The sequence below is a fragment of the Pan paniscus genome, chromosome 22, assembly GCF_029289425.2.
Source record: "Pan paniscus chromosome 22, NHGRI_mPanPan1-v2.0_pri, whole genome shotgun sequence".
Taxonomy (NCBI): Eukaryota; Metazoa; Chordata; class Mammalia; order Primates; family Hominidae; genus Pan; species Pan paniscus.
This window is the reverse complement of record NC_073271.2, coordinates 28,385,978-28,399,348: the sequence shown is the minus strand read 5'-3', so window position 1 is coordinate 28,399,348 and position 13,371 is coordinate 28,385,978. Positions and strand designations below refer to the sequence as shown.

The following is a 13,371-nucleotide window of genomic DNA, read 5'->3' as shown; positions in this document are numbered from 1 at the left end:
TGTCACCCAGGCTGGAGTGCAATAGTGTAATCACAGCTTACTGCAGCCTCGACCTCCCAAGCCCAACCCATCCTCCTGCCTCAGCCTCACAAGCAACTGGGACTACAGGGGCGCACCACCATGCCTGGCTAATTTTGAAATCTTTGTAGAGACAGGGTCTCTCTATGTTGCCCAGGTTGTTCCCAAACTCCTGGGCTCAAGTGACTCTCTCGCTTCAGCCTCCCAAAGTGCCAGGGTTACGGGCATGAGCCACCATGGCTAGCCTTGTTTTTATATTCATAATATTAATACAAACACACTTGTGCCTATAGAGGAATTCATTTTGCATCAGCCAACTTCTCCATGATGTGCAGGAGGCATCATGCCTACAAACCATGATATTCTGAAGGACCATGAAAATGTTTCAATTTTTTTAATCAAGAGAAATAAATGAACTTACAGGTCTAAAAATGTTTTATGATATCATTTTAATATAATCATCTTCATAGCAATGTGACTATAAAATGAAATTTTTATTAACTGCTTTATGGAGAGAAAGGCCTACTAAGGCAAAAATAGGGCCCCTGAAAGTCACCATGCAGCTCGGCCTTGTATTCCTTCTTTCCTGGGGCATCCTATCATAGAATTTAAGTATTGACAATAGGAACCCAAAGTCTGAGACAAGATGATCCTTTGAATCCCCAAGTAACTAGCCACTTACTTAAAGAACTCATGTGGATTGTATCAATGTTGTACCAGAGATATTATGCTTGAAAACAACAGTCCAGGAAGGTCAGGCTTGGCTCCACAAAAGCAGAAGGGGCAAAGTATGGTGAGGCATGCCGGTAGTTCCAGCTACTTGGGAGGCTGAGGCAGGAGGATCGCTTGAGGCCAGGAGTTCGAGACCAGCCTGGGCAACATACTGAAACATCATCTCTGAAAAAATAAAGAAAAGAAAAAAAAAGCAGAAGGAAGGAAGGGAATTCTATGGGTAAAAAAAAAAAGCCTAAATTATCTAAAGCATTTTCTTCCAGTAAGAAGCTGATTAACATGAGCATGGTGTGCCAGGGTTTACAAAGTATTTTCATGAATATTAGAAAACTTGATCCTCATGAACAACTTGGTGTAGTACTGAAGAAACAGACTCCATTTACTCCATGAAGAATTAGACTCAGGGAAGGCAAACAGCCTTTTCCACAGTTCCCTACACTGTTACTACCTTGTGGAGGGAGGGGTAAGTTAACCAGGACCACTGACTCCAAAGCTTTTGCTTTTTGCTAGTGGCTGTAAGCACTAAAATTGGAAGTACATTTACATAAATAGTTTATGCAACCAAGCAAAATAGGCAGTGACTTGGGGGACACCCAGAGCGTAGTAGGAACAGAGTAGGTCCTTGCAGGTAGCTTTCTTCCCAGGTATACCACCAGATTGTCTGTGGTGCAGCTGGCTGGTTCCCCGCCAGCTTTCCCTCCTGACCTACGGTGTTTTAGGCAGAGGCTGGCTTTCTGGGGCAGCTGAGGAAATCTGTCCTTATCATCAACAAAGGATGCTTCTTCCTTGCAAGGACGAATTGTTCCTTGATCCAAGCAGCAGGGACACTTCCAGGCTTTCCAGGGGCACTGCTGCTTCCTCAACTTTTTCCTTGCAGTGACAGCCTGAGTGATCCGGGGCCCTTCCCAGGGTCTCATTCCAGGGATAGCAATGCGCAAAAGGACCCTGTGATGGGGGACTCCTCTATCCCCTTTCTTCTCCACTTCATGGAAAAGAGGTCCCCAGGAGCCGACAAAATAGAGCAGTGGTCATCAAAAGTGGAGCTGCTTATATACAACTATAATTAGTCCACTTACAAAAAAGAAGAAAAAGGGTGGTGGTCTGGCACAGTGGCTTACGCTTGCGATCCTGGCATTTTGGGAGGCCGAGGAGGGAAGATCGCTTAAGGCTAGGAGTTCGAGACCGGCAACATAGAAAGACTCCCCCCCCCCCCCAAAAAAAGGTTGGGCTGCCAATACTGACAGCGTGGGCACGCCTAGGAGCTTGTTAGAAATGCAGATTCTCGGGCTAACCTGCTACCTGCTGAACCAGAGTCTGCGAAGATGGAACCTGGCGATCTGCTTAAGAAGCTCGCCAGGTGGTTCTTAGACACTCAAGCCTGCAGCCCGTAACTTTCTCAGTGACGCTGCCCCTCCCACGGAAAGGGGTGAATAATCCTTAGGAAGACAAGCAACAGGTCTGCATCATCAATTTCTTCAGGCTGGAAAACCTGACGCAGGCGCAGTGACTATCACGCCCGGCCAAGGCCGCACGGCGCGCATGCGCACTAGAGGCCGCCCGCCGTCCCGCCCCCTTCAGGCTTTTGCCCCTTCTCGGCCTCCGCCACCGCGCCCCGCCCCGCGCATGAGCAGCGGCGGTTTTTTTTCCCATGGCGCTCTGGGGCGCGGGCGATTTGTAGTTAATGGCAGGCGTTCGGTCACTGAGGTGTAGCAGAGGCTGTGCTGGCGGCTGTGAGTGCGGCGACAAGGGCAAATGCCGCGACTCCTCGCTGTTGGGCAAGAGACTCTCCGAAGACTCGAGCCGCCACCAGCTGCTGCAGAAGTGGGCGAGCATGTGGAGCTCCATGAGCGAAGACGCGTCGGTGGCCGACATGGAGAGGGCGCGGCAGGAGGAGGCGGCGGCTGCGGAGGAGAGGCCGCTGGTGTTCCTGTGCTCCGGATGCCGGCGGCCGCTGGGCGACTCGCTGAGCTGGGTGGCCAGCCAGGAGGACACCAACTGCATCCTGCTTCGCTGTCAGTTGGGTCGAGCCGGGCAGGGGGGGCGTGGGGTCGCCTTCTTCCAGGGGTGCCGCGCGTGGGCGGCCCGGGAGGAGGCGGGGGCTCCTTGGGGCTGCCCAGGGACTTTAAGAGCAAAAAGTCTGACAGTGTGAGCTGTGGCAGGAAAAGGGGAGGAGGGTCACCCCTCCACTTTTCTCTCGGGCGGTGGGTTCTTTTCTGGGGTCCCCGATCCCAGAAGAGCAGCGGTTGAATCAGCATCATCGTGAGCATTACTCAGAATCAAAGGGCGACAAAGAATAACACTTTTAAAGACCCTAAAAAAAGAGAAACAAATGGTCAACTAGACTGTAAGCACTTGAGGTGCAGCCAGTACTATTACTCCCCATAGAGATCAGCAGGCTGTTGGTGTATCAGCGGATGCCTCTACAGCCTCCAGTGATAGAGCCGCAGAGTTGACGGAACACAGTGCTATGGGGAAGAAAGGGAAGGAAACTTGCAATAAAAGCACCAACAACCTCATGAAAATTGGCGAGGAAGGAGGATGTAGCAAAAGAGTTCAGAAGAAGGCAGGAATTAGTTTCTAATCCTGGTTCTAGTAGTTACCTCTGTTGTTCCACTGTTCCCTCATTTTGATGTTTTTGCAGTATTTAGGGATAAAGTGGTTCACATATTTTTTATGAATTGGTGTAAGAATGGCTGTTGTTTTTGGATTGTGATTTTTCAAGATGAATTTTTTTCTGTCTTTGAATGCCGTAAATTTTCCGACGGCAGTAATTGACCACCGGCTTATCGACGTTTCTGGAACGTTTTCCTTGGTGTAATACTGGGAATAAAGGAGCACACCAGTGTCCAGTAGTTAACTGAAAGTTGAGATTAACTCTTTGCACCTATTAAAATCAAACCAGGCCGAGCGCGGTGCCTCAGGCCTGTAATCCCAGCACTTTGGGAGGCCGAAGTGGTTGGATCACGAGATCCGGAGATTGAGACCATCCTTGCCAACATGGTGAAACCCCATCTCTACTAAAAATACAAAAATTCCAGATCAGCCTCACCAAAATAAAAAATTAGCCGGGCATGGTGGTGTGCGCCTGTAATCCCAGCTACTCCGGAGGCTGAGGCAGGAGAATCACTTGAACCCGGGAGGCGGAGGTTGCAGTGGGCCGAGATTGCGCCACTGCACTCCAGCCTGGCGACAGAGCGAGACAACGTCTCAAAAAAAAGCAGATTTTTGGTTCGGTAGGAAAAGCTCTTTGTTTGAATGAGATTACCTTGTTTACATGTTTTTAAGGAATAACGTGTTTGGTGTTACATCTTTCATTTTATTTGTTTGTTTCGATAGAGTGTATTTTTTGCCATGTGGGCTCTTTTCGTTGTTTTGCTTTACTTACAGAAAGGCTGTTTTTGTTTAATTTTTATATTAATAGCTTTTAAATTTAAAACATAGTTCTAAAATAGTAAATAGTTTAAAATTTAAAGAACTATACATTTTTTGATTTATCAGATTTAGATAATAGGATTTAACACCTCCCCGCCCCCCCAGTAAAGATAAATAAATGAACTCGGATTCATTTCCATTCCTTCCTTACCCAATTTGAATTAGTTTAATTAGTTTCATTTTGTCAAGGTTTATACATTTACATTCTGTACATTTACATTCTGTTCTGTAGCTATAACAGCCTTACTATGATTTTTAAAAATAGGATTATTTATTTAATAGGTTTTTTTTTAATAGGGTTATAGTGGGTTAACAGCCCTCTGTTGCCCAGGTTGGAGTACAGTGGCGCAATCATAGCTCACTGTATGTAACCTTGAACGCCTGCTCAAACTATCCTCCCGGCTCAGCTTCCCAAGTAGCTTGGGACTACAGATACACACTAACACCTGGCTAATTTTTAAATTTTTTGTAGAGATAGAGTCTTGCTATGTTGCTCAGGCTGATCTCAAACTCCTGGCCCCAAGCAATCCCCTGCTGCGGCCTCCTAAAGTGCTGGGAGTACAGATGTGAGTTACAGCACCCAATCCTATAAAGTTTATATAAATTTTTTTCCCAACTCCAGTACTCATTAACATAAAAAAGCTTCTTAATAGCTTTTTCATTCCTGAATTGTTTGATTAATCATTAGTGCTCCCCACGTCCACATCTCCAAGAAAATTTCAAGTTTATGTGCTAGAAAATATTTTCCTTTTTTTTTTTTTTTTGAGACGGAGTCTCACTGTGTTGCCCAGGCTGGAGTGCAGTGGTGCAGCCTCAGCTCACTGCAAGCTCCGCCTCCCGGGTTCACGCTATTCTCCTGCCTCAGCCTCCTGAGTAGCTGGGACTGCAGGCTCCCGCCACCACACCCCGCTAATTTTTTTGTATCTTTAGTAGAGACGGGGTTTCACCATGTTAGCCAGGATGGTCTCGCTCTCCCGACCTCATGATCCGCCTGCCTCGGCCTCCCAAAGTGCTGGGATTATTTTCCTGTATTTATAAGTGAATGCTAGCTTGGCTGCAGGTACAGTTCTTGGTCATGCTCTTTGCTTTTGACAGGTGCTGAGCAGCTGGTGCAAAAGCCTGGAGACTGTGGTTAAAGAGAATAAAGATAAGATTTAGGGAGGAAGGAAGAGACCAGAAACTGCAAGGCGTTGTAGTCTGTTCTAAAGAGTAGTAATCTGTTCTAGTGAGTACGTTATTATGCTAGCTTAGGCAGGGGAGTAATGTGACCCCGCATTTTCTTTGGAGAAAGCATTGAAGGAGGAACAAGTATGGAAGTGGGGAGGTCAGTGAAGAGCCAGGGCAGTAGTCCAGGCAAGAGGTGGTGCTGGTGGTTTGGGGGCTGGAGTGAAGTTTGTGAGGTAGAATTGATGGGATGGATGAGTGGAGTAGATACAGGGGAGCAGGATGAGGAGACGAAGAATCAAGGATGACACCCTGGTTTCTGATTTCAGCAAGCAGGTAGATGGAGTTGGAGTTTACCGAGTTAAGGTAGACTGTAGGAGGCCGTGAAATCAAGAGTCTGTTTTGGCCATTTTAGGTCAGATGTCCCTTCTTCATTTCTCTTCACCCTCTACCCTGTCCTTTAGTGTTTCCTAGAGCTGGATTCTTTGGGAATGTTTGCTGCTGCCTCTGAAGTCCAGCAGTGACCTCTGTCCAAGTCATTGTTCAAGTAAAAGATATGTGGCTGGGATCCTGAGGACCCTCTCAGTTACTTTTAGAGAAATGGGCCCTGTGTTTGAAATCTGGAGATATATGTGTTGGCTTTTTGCGTCTTCCTAGGTTTGGAACCCAATTTCACTATCTGGCAGATAATTCTTTGCAGTGTGTGATTTGAGGTTCTAATGGTTCCAAGTTTACTGTGGAATGAATTTTTCCCTCTAATTTTAGCCATTCTATTAATGTTAGTGGTTTTCAGGGAAAGGGAGGAAATAACCTTTTAAAATTTTTCTTAAATTTTTATTAAAAAATTTTTTTTTAGAGATGGAGTCTCGTTATGTTGTCCAGGCTGACCTCGAACTCCTGGCCCCAAGCCGTTCTCTCACCTTGGCCTCCCAAAGGGTTGGGATGACAGGTGTGAGTCCCTGCGCCTGGTTGGAAATAACTCTTATTCTGCTATCTTTTCCCAGAAGACCCCAGTACCTTTAGTTTTAAACCGCTCTTTTGTGTGTTTGACTTTGGGCTTATTTTTTGTCCTCCGAGTTCTAAAAAGTTGGATTAGAAATTCTCTGTCTGCATGTATGTTATAACGAACTACATTAATAAATTATTGTTACTTTCTCTGTTTCTAGGTGTTTCCTGTAATGTTTCTGTGGATAAGGAACAGAAGCTATCCAAACGTGAAAAGGAAAATGGTTGGTGAGTAAAACTGTATTTATATGAATATGTTAGAGAATTTTTTTTAATAAAAATCTTTAAAAGGTCATTACTAGTAGTAAGATTACTTGGGATAAAACTTTTCATGATAGTAAAAAAATCAGTCATTTGCATATATCAGTTCTTTTTTTGCTTTTTCTATATCCTGTTTTAGAAAGGAATATGTTCTTGAGTGGTTGTGGTCACCTTTAGATATTGAAAAGTTAGAGTTTCTAGATTTCTAAAAGCATATTCTGACATTCCCTTTTTGGATCTTTGGGCTTGGTGCTGAAGAAAATCAAAAATAAAAATAGAAAAAGAAGGTCGGGCGCGGTGGCTCACGCCTGTAATCCCAACACTTTCGGAGGCCAAGGTGGGCAGATCACCGGGGGGTCAGGAATTCAAGACCAGCCTGGCCAACATGGCAAAACCCCGTCTCCACTAAAAATACAAAAATTAGCCGGGCATGGTGGTGCGGGCCTGTAATCCCAGCTACTCAGGAGGCTGAGACAGGAGAATCACTTGAACTAGGGAGGTGGAGGTTGCAGTGAGCCAAGATTGCCACTGCACTCCAGCCTGGGCAACAGAGAAAGACTCTGTCTCAAAAAAAAAAAAAAAAGAAAAAGAAAAGGAAATACCTATATTATAAAATCTCAATGTTAAAGGGTGCCTTAGGCTAATGCTGCCCACCTTTCTCATGTTATGGCATACACATAAAATGCTGCTGTCACACACACGGCCTATTGGGGTAAACAGACAAGGCTGTTTGTGGCAAAAGCAAACAACACAGGAGCTCCAGCAATCTGAGGCCCTGTGTGGCCACTTTAAGGGTAGAGGGGACAAATATCTTGCCATACCTGCCACCCATGTGCCATAGTGACGCCTGAGCAAACTGAGTGGGAAGCGCTGCCCTATATAATTGTTGCCGCAAATGTAAACTGCGTATGCAGTTTCTTACACTTGCATATGAAATAACTTTAGGTGGTACACAGTTAAACAAAAATTAATTATGTGTATATTTTAATGTGTATTAAAAATACTGGCTTTTCATTTTTAGTGATGCTAGAGTATCCTATCAAATAAAGTATATTTCAATTAAAAAAAATTACTCTGTGCACTTATGACCAAATACCTCCTGATGACCCCTCCTCCTAATACCATCACATTAGGAGCTACCATTTCAACTTATACATGTGGTAGGGGACAGAAACATTCAATACTTAGTCGCTCCTAAAACCCTTTCTATTTCTTGAGTGATGGGGTGATAAGGGTATCTTTTGTTACCATGTTTGGTCTTAGTCCCCAGTTCTGACAGAAGAGCTTCTAAGATGCTTGGAATCTCTGGAGTGATAATAATGTCGTTTTGAATCCTAATGAGGTGACTGTGGCTGGGGGGCTTCTATGTAGCTTCAGGATTGGGAGCCAGAAGGACCAAGGCATGATTAGAGGGTTGGAAGTTTCGGCCCTACCCCAACCTCTTCTCCCACCTCCATCGAGGGCAGAGGGGCTAGAGATTATCAGCAATGATGTAATTAATCATGCCTGTGTTATAAAACCTCCAAAAAACCCATGGGTTTTAGAGAACTTCCAGATTGGTGAATATGAGATGCCAGGAGGGTGGTGTACCTAGAAAGGTCTTGGAAGCTCTGTGTCCCCCTTCTGTAACCTTTGTGCTATGTATCTCTTCCATAAAAGTAAAAAAAAAGAAAAAAAAAGTTTCTCCATTTAAGATAAATTAGTAATAGTACAGATGGTTTGTGGATGTGACAGAAATTGTGGTGCCGGCATGCAGGCCATAAAAATTTGGAAAACCCACCTCAGATCATTTCTCATTTTGTAGTTGAAGAAAGTTAGGCCCAGGGAGGCTAGAACTTTGCTAAGGTCACAGGACTAATTAGCAGTAAGAGCTAGGATGATGCTTGTTATCCTTCCTTACTGCCTTCGAAGTGCTCTTTCTTCTCCACTTTCTAGCTCTAGCCATTTTGATATCACCATCATTTTTGTCATATTTGTGTACCAGCTACCAACTGTGCTATTATATACTAAATTTTTAAATTTAAATCAACTCAAAATTTTTATTTAAATTTGTCTTAAAAGGATTGTTTTTACTATCATAAATATATACTTGCCATAACTAGAAAGTAACTCTGAAGATAATTACAGTGAAAACACATGTTATTAGTTCTAGCTGAGATGTTGTTGCCTGGCTGGTTCTCTGCCTGAGGTCTGTTCTGTTGCTATTAAAAGATTTGCGACTATGAGACAAGTGTCAAAGAGTCTAGCACCAAACCGAGACTTTCTTCTTTTTTCTAATCAGGATTGATAGAGAATTCACTCTCTGATCCAGAGTTATTAATACTGTTTGTATCACCTAAACCCATCGATTAGACTGCCTTCACTTGTCTTGGACTTCACTAGGGTTGTGTGCTCCACACTCCCATGTTGCTTTGGGATGCTTGTGAATTTTTTGATACCTGCCTGAGCCATTCTGCTGATGGTCAGCAAGAGCACTGTGGGCTTTAGAAATATGTTGTGAAGGTGCCAGTGCTGTTTTCTCTGTTAAGTCTGACCTTGTCCTTTGTTGAGGATCTTAACAATCGGATTATTCCTTGTCTGACATCACCTTACGATTATTGGCACTGCCTTCTCAATGTTATTGTTCAATGAAAGGGGTGAATGCTGGCCAAATTCTTGCCAACTGTGAAAGCAGAAAGTTGCTGCCTTAATAGTAGCTACCATCTCTTCATTGCTCCACAAGATGATTCTAGAAGTGTGAATGGGTTTGTTCCTATTTTTGGTGGTGTTTAGGTTGATTTTGATAACTCAGGATAAAACAGTCTTATTCATGGCTCAGTGGATTTGGGGAGTTCAAGCCTCTGGTTTCTCTGAGTGTCCTTTCTTGGCTGATGACATTAGATATTAGTTTGCAGTCTTTGTAATGGTGTGAGGCGGTCTCATAATGGTAATGAGGTTTGATATATAGCATGGAGGTTTACCTGTTCACTGTGAGTAATTTAGGTGGGATTTACCGACATGCTTTTGTATTTCTCATATAAACATTTATACAAGCTGGCTGGGTATGGTGACTCCTGCCAGTAATCTCACATTTGGGAGGCCAAGGTGGAGGATTGCTTGAGGCTAGGAGTTCGAGACCAGCCTGGGCAACATAGCGAGACTATTTCTACTATAAAACTAAAAAAAGTATAGAAGCTTATAAAAGCCCATAGACACTTCATATGTAATCAGTGGCATACTATCCAGCTAATCACATCATCAGTGAGAATTCATGACTTAATCAGATGGTGATCCATTTTGTTCTTTGTTCCATATGTTGCTGTAATAATTAACAGTGTTTCAGTATCTGTAAGTAAACAATGATGTAGTCTATAATCTGTGAGTCTTGGGTAGCTCCCTTTTGCTTGATAGCAGGAATGGATATTTAGTGATTACAAGTGTTTCACGTACTGAGTAGGAGTTAGAATACTTTTGTAATAAAAATCGTTTGTGGTGTATGTTTTACTACTGTGATCACTACTAGATTTAAATCTCTAGTTATCATTTTGCTATGTGTTGGAATGGTAATTTTAGTATATTTATAGAATGGTAAATTTGGATGGGTCAGTTCAACAAGGCGTTTGGGAGACCCTGGATTCTAAGCCAGGTTTTAAGGAGACATGAATAGGCTTTGGGGGAGGGTATATTCAAGTGTGTGGAACCTGAGTTGAGAGGTAACTAGAATGAAGAAACAATTACATGGGTTGTCATCTAACTTTAGAGACTTTTTTTTATTAAGCCAAGCAGTATTACCTTCCACTAGAGCAGAGTTTGGTAAACTATGGCCCATGGGGCGGGCACCCATTTGTGAATACGAGTTTATTGGAACACAGGTTATTCAGTTAGTATTGTCTATAGGTGCTTCCGTTTTACAATGGCAGAGGTGAGTAGTTACAGACACCATATGGCTGGCGAGGCTAAAATATTTATTCTCCACTTTGTTACATTAGTACCAGATGGAGGAATTATATTCTAGGAAAACACCACCTCAATATTCTCTCTTGTCACTTTTTTGTATGTCCCTTGTCATTTGATACTTAAGGCATCGTGGCCTGGAGATGACTGTCTTTACATTTTTATTGTAAATATCTTACTATCATTTTTTCCTATCCTTTATGTATGACCTAGTGTGGTCAGAATAGCATACTTCAGAAACTGAAGTGTTTATGGATTTTAACAGTGAGATTTTTATTATAATGAGTTGCTGCTTCGTTTCCTAAAGCAAGGCATTTCTTCATTGCAGCGTCCTTGAGACTTTGTGCTGCGCGGGGTGCTCACTCAATCTTGGCTACGTGTACAGATGCACGCCCAAGAATCTTGATTACAAGAGAGACTTGTTTTGCCTCAGTGTTGAAGCCATTGAAAGGTAAGTTTGATATATAAATGTTTACCTCACAACTGGTGTTTCAGAAAGTTAAGGCACGGAAGTGTCAGAACTAAATCAATACTGTTTGGTTAAATATATTTTCAAGTAATGATTTCTAACAAGCCAGTAATTTTTTTTTTTTTGCTTTGACCTGCTTCTTTATTTGGTATTGGAAAAGTCAGACACTCTAAATTGTAGGAGAAAACACTGAGAAAATTTTTGGAATAAAAGTATATTCAGTTGTTTTTAAAAATTGAAAGTAGTTCAGTAGGATATTGCCCCCCACCCCCAACTTTTTATTTTTATTTATTTTAAAGCTTATTTTTTTAAGATATGGGGTCTCACTCTGTCGCCCAGGCTGGAGTGCAGTGCTGTGGTCATAGCTTTCTGCATCCTTGAACTCCTGGGCTCCAGCGATCCTCCTGCCTCAGCCTCCCAAGTAGCTAAGACTACAGGCATATTGCCCGGGTCTTGTGTTGCCCAGGCTGGTTTCAAACTCCTAGCCTCAGATGATCCTTCTGTCTCAGCCTCCTGAATAGCTGGGAACAAGTGCATGCCACCACACCCAGCTTGTATTTTAACCTTGTACCGTACTTCAGTTATGTTTTAGGGTCCTCTGAAAAGCAAATTGTGTCAGAAGATAAAGAGCTTTTTAATCTTGAAAGCAGAGTTGAAATAGAAAAGTCTCTAACACAGGTAATTTTATTCGTACATTTTATATCTTTGTATGAACAGTTTGTCAGTGAAGAAGTGCTCCCCCACAAACGATAATTCTCATAACGTCATCTGTGTTGATCGCAGGAAGAGTGTGCTTATTTCATTTCAGTTGTTAGTAAAGTTGATTTTTGGGGAACTCAAAAGCCAAAGCTTAATCAACAAAATAATGAGGAAGACATGTCATGTCAAAATCAAAACTATATATTCAAACACTGCAAAGCTAGAAATACATCTTTGATTCAAATCAGTATTTTGTTTGATTCAATTTTTGTGGTATAAATAGCCTTGTTGTTGGATGTTAACATTTTCTCATTGCCAGATAGGTGAGATGGTGATGATTGTATAAAAGAGATGTAGATTATAGGTTGAGAACTACTGTTGATAGAATTATGCTTTATTTAAAAAAAATTTATGCCTCTGAATAGTTTTGTTAAACACTGAATATCTACCTTGTAATGTATGACATATCCAAAATTGCATTAAGTGTATATCTTAATTATATTTAACCATGTATAATTTTTAATTATATGTGTGTTTCTTTATTTTTTTATTTTTTCAATTCAATAGATGGAAGATGTCTTGAAAGCATTACAAATGAAGCTGTGGGAGGCCGAATCCAAATTGTCCTTTGCCACTTGTAAAAGCTGAACTCTAGTCTGTGTCCTCCATTCTGCCCCCGTCCTTCCTCCCCTTATTTGTTAAATGAAGCAACATAGTGAGATGTCGTCTCTAAAAAAAAATAATAAAAAAAAATTAGCCAGGCATGCGAAACGCTGAGGTGGGAGGATCAGATGAGCTTGGGAGGTTGAGGCTGCAGTGAGCCTTGATCATGCCACTACTGCGTTCTAGCCTGGGCAACAGAGTGAGACCTTCTCTCAAAAAAAACCCCCAAAATTGTAGAATTACTTTTATAGCTATATTTTATGATAAAGAAGTCATTGTTTCTCAAAATCGCATTTTAAAGCCGTTTTATGGTACTTGTTGGAATTGGGACTTAGGAGTTTTGATTTTGATAAGAAACTGGGATGATTTTCTGAACTTTTTTTCCTCTGTATCACATTTATTTACTATTTTTAAAAACTTTGACATTTAATACTTGGGACAACATTTATTATAAATGATAAGAAAAATCTTAGAGGTTTGTCTACCCACAGTGTCATGGAATCTTCTCTGAAAACTAATCCATAAAGTTCCCTGGAGAAATTGGTCAGAATGATCTGTCAGAACCATTTGAAAACTTGCTCAAGAGCAGTTGCTTGTATATAATAGGATTTTACTTTTTCCTGCTTATGTACTACTATATGCTTAAAAAACCTGGAGGAATACTTACCAAAGAGGAGTAACCATCTCTGAGGGTGGGATTCTGGGGGAATTTTTGTTTTTTCTGTTTTCTATAATGTGAAACTTTTGTAGTATGTATTTTTTATAATTGAAGAGAATAAAGATTAAAACAAAGTCCTTTAAGATTGATTTTTACAAACTGAATTGTATTTAACAGATCAGAAATCCTGGTGCTGTGAAATCCACACATTACTGAGCATGGCAGTGTGGAAGGCCTGCTCAGGAATATAAAGGTAACCCCAAATTTCCCCAGACCCCTTTGTTTCTGGGTGTGAGTGAGGTCATGGAACTACTCAGTGGTATGAGTAACTCAGCGT

The 13,371-nt window shown here is 42.1% G+C and overlaps 2 protein-coding genes and 1 long non-coding RNA gene across 4 annotated transcripts in view; 2 read left to right on the top strand and 1 right to left on the bottom strand.

Annotated features, from left to right (window-relative positions):
* The window catches only part of URB1 (URB1 ribosome biogenesis homolog), a 125,562-nt gene extending 114,641 nt beyond the window's left edge, over positions 1 to 10,921 (top strand). The window contains exons 40-41 of one of the 2 annotated variants that reach the window (XR_008622432.2): positions 6,513 to 6,579; positions 10,874 to 10,921. The gene's annotated coding sequence lies outside the window, so the exon portion shown is untranslated. Of the gene's footprint in view, positions 1 to 6,512; positions 6,580 to 10,873 lie in introns of those variants that run through there. The other variant, XR_008622431.2, reaches the window with a different exon arrangement.
* On the bottom strand, positions 451 to 2,293 carry LOC134729722 (uncharacterized). The gene is made up of 2 exons (XR_010111081.1): positions 2,043 to 2,293; positions 451 to 915 (listed from the first exon to the last, which is right to left on the bottom strand). It is a non-coding gene; the product is annotated as an uncharacterized LOC134729722 (long non-coding RNA).
* Positions 2,334 to 13,171, top strand: MIS18A (MIS18 kinetochore protein A). The gene is made up of 5 exons (XM_003824003.4): positions 2,334 to 2,762; positions 6,513 to 6,579; positions 10,874 to 10,996; positions 11,596 to 11,692; positions 12,281 to 13,171. Exons 1-5 carry the CDS (start codon positions 2,432 to 2,434, stop codon positions 12,359 to 12,361), a joined length of 699 nt encoding a protein of 232 aa, XP_003824051.1. The 5' UTR covers positions 2,334 to 2,431; the 3' UTR covers positions 12,362 to 13,171.
* The last annotated feature ends 200 nt before the right edge of the window (positions 13,172 to 13,371 follow it).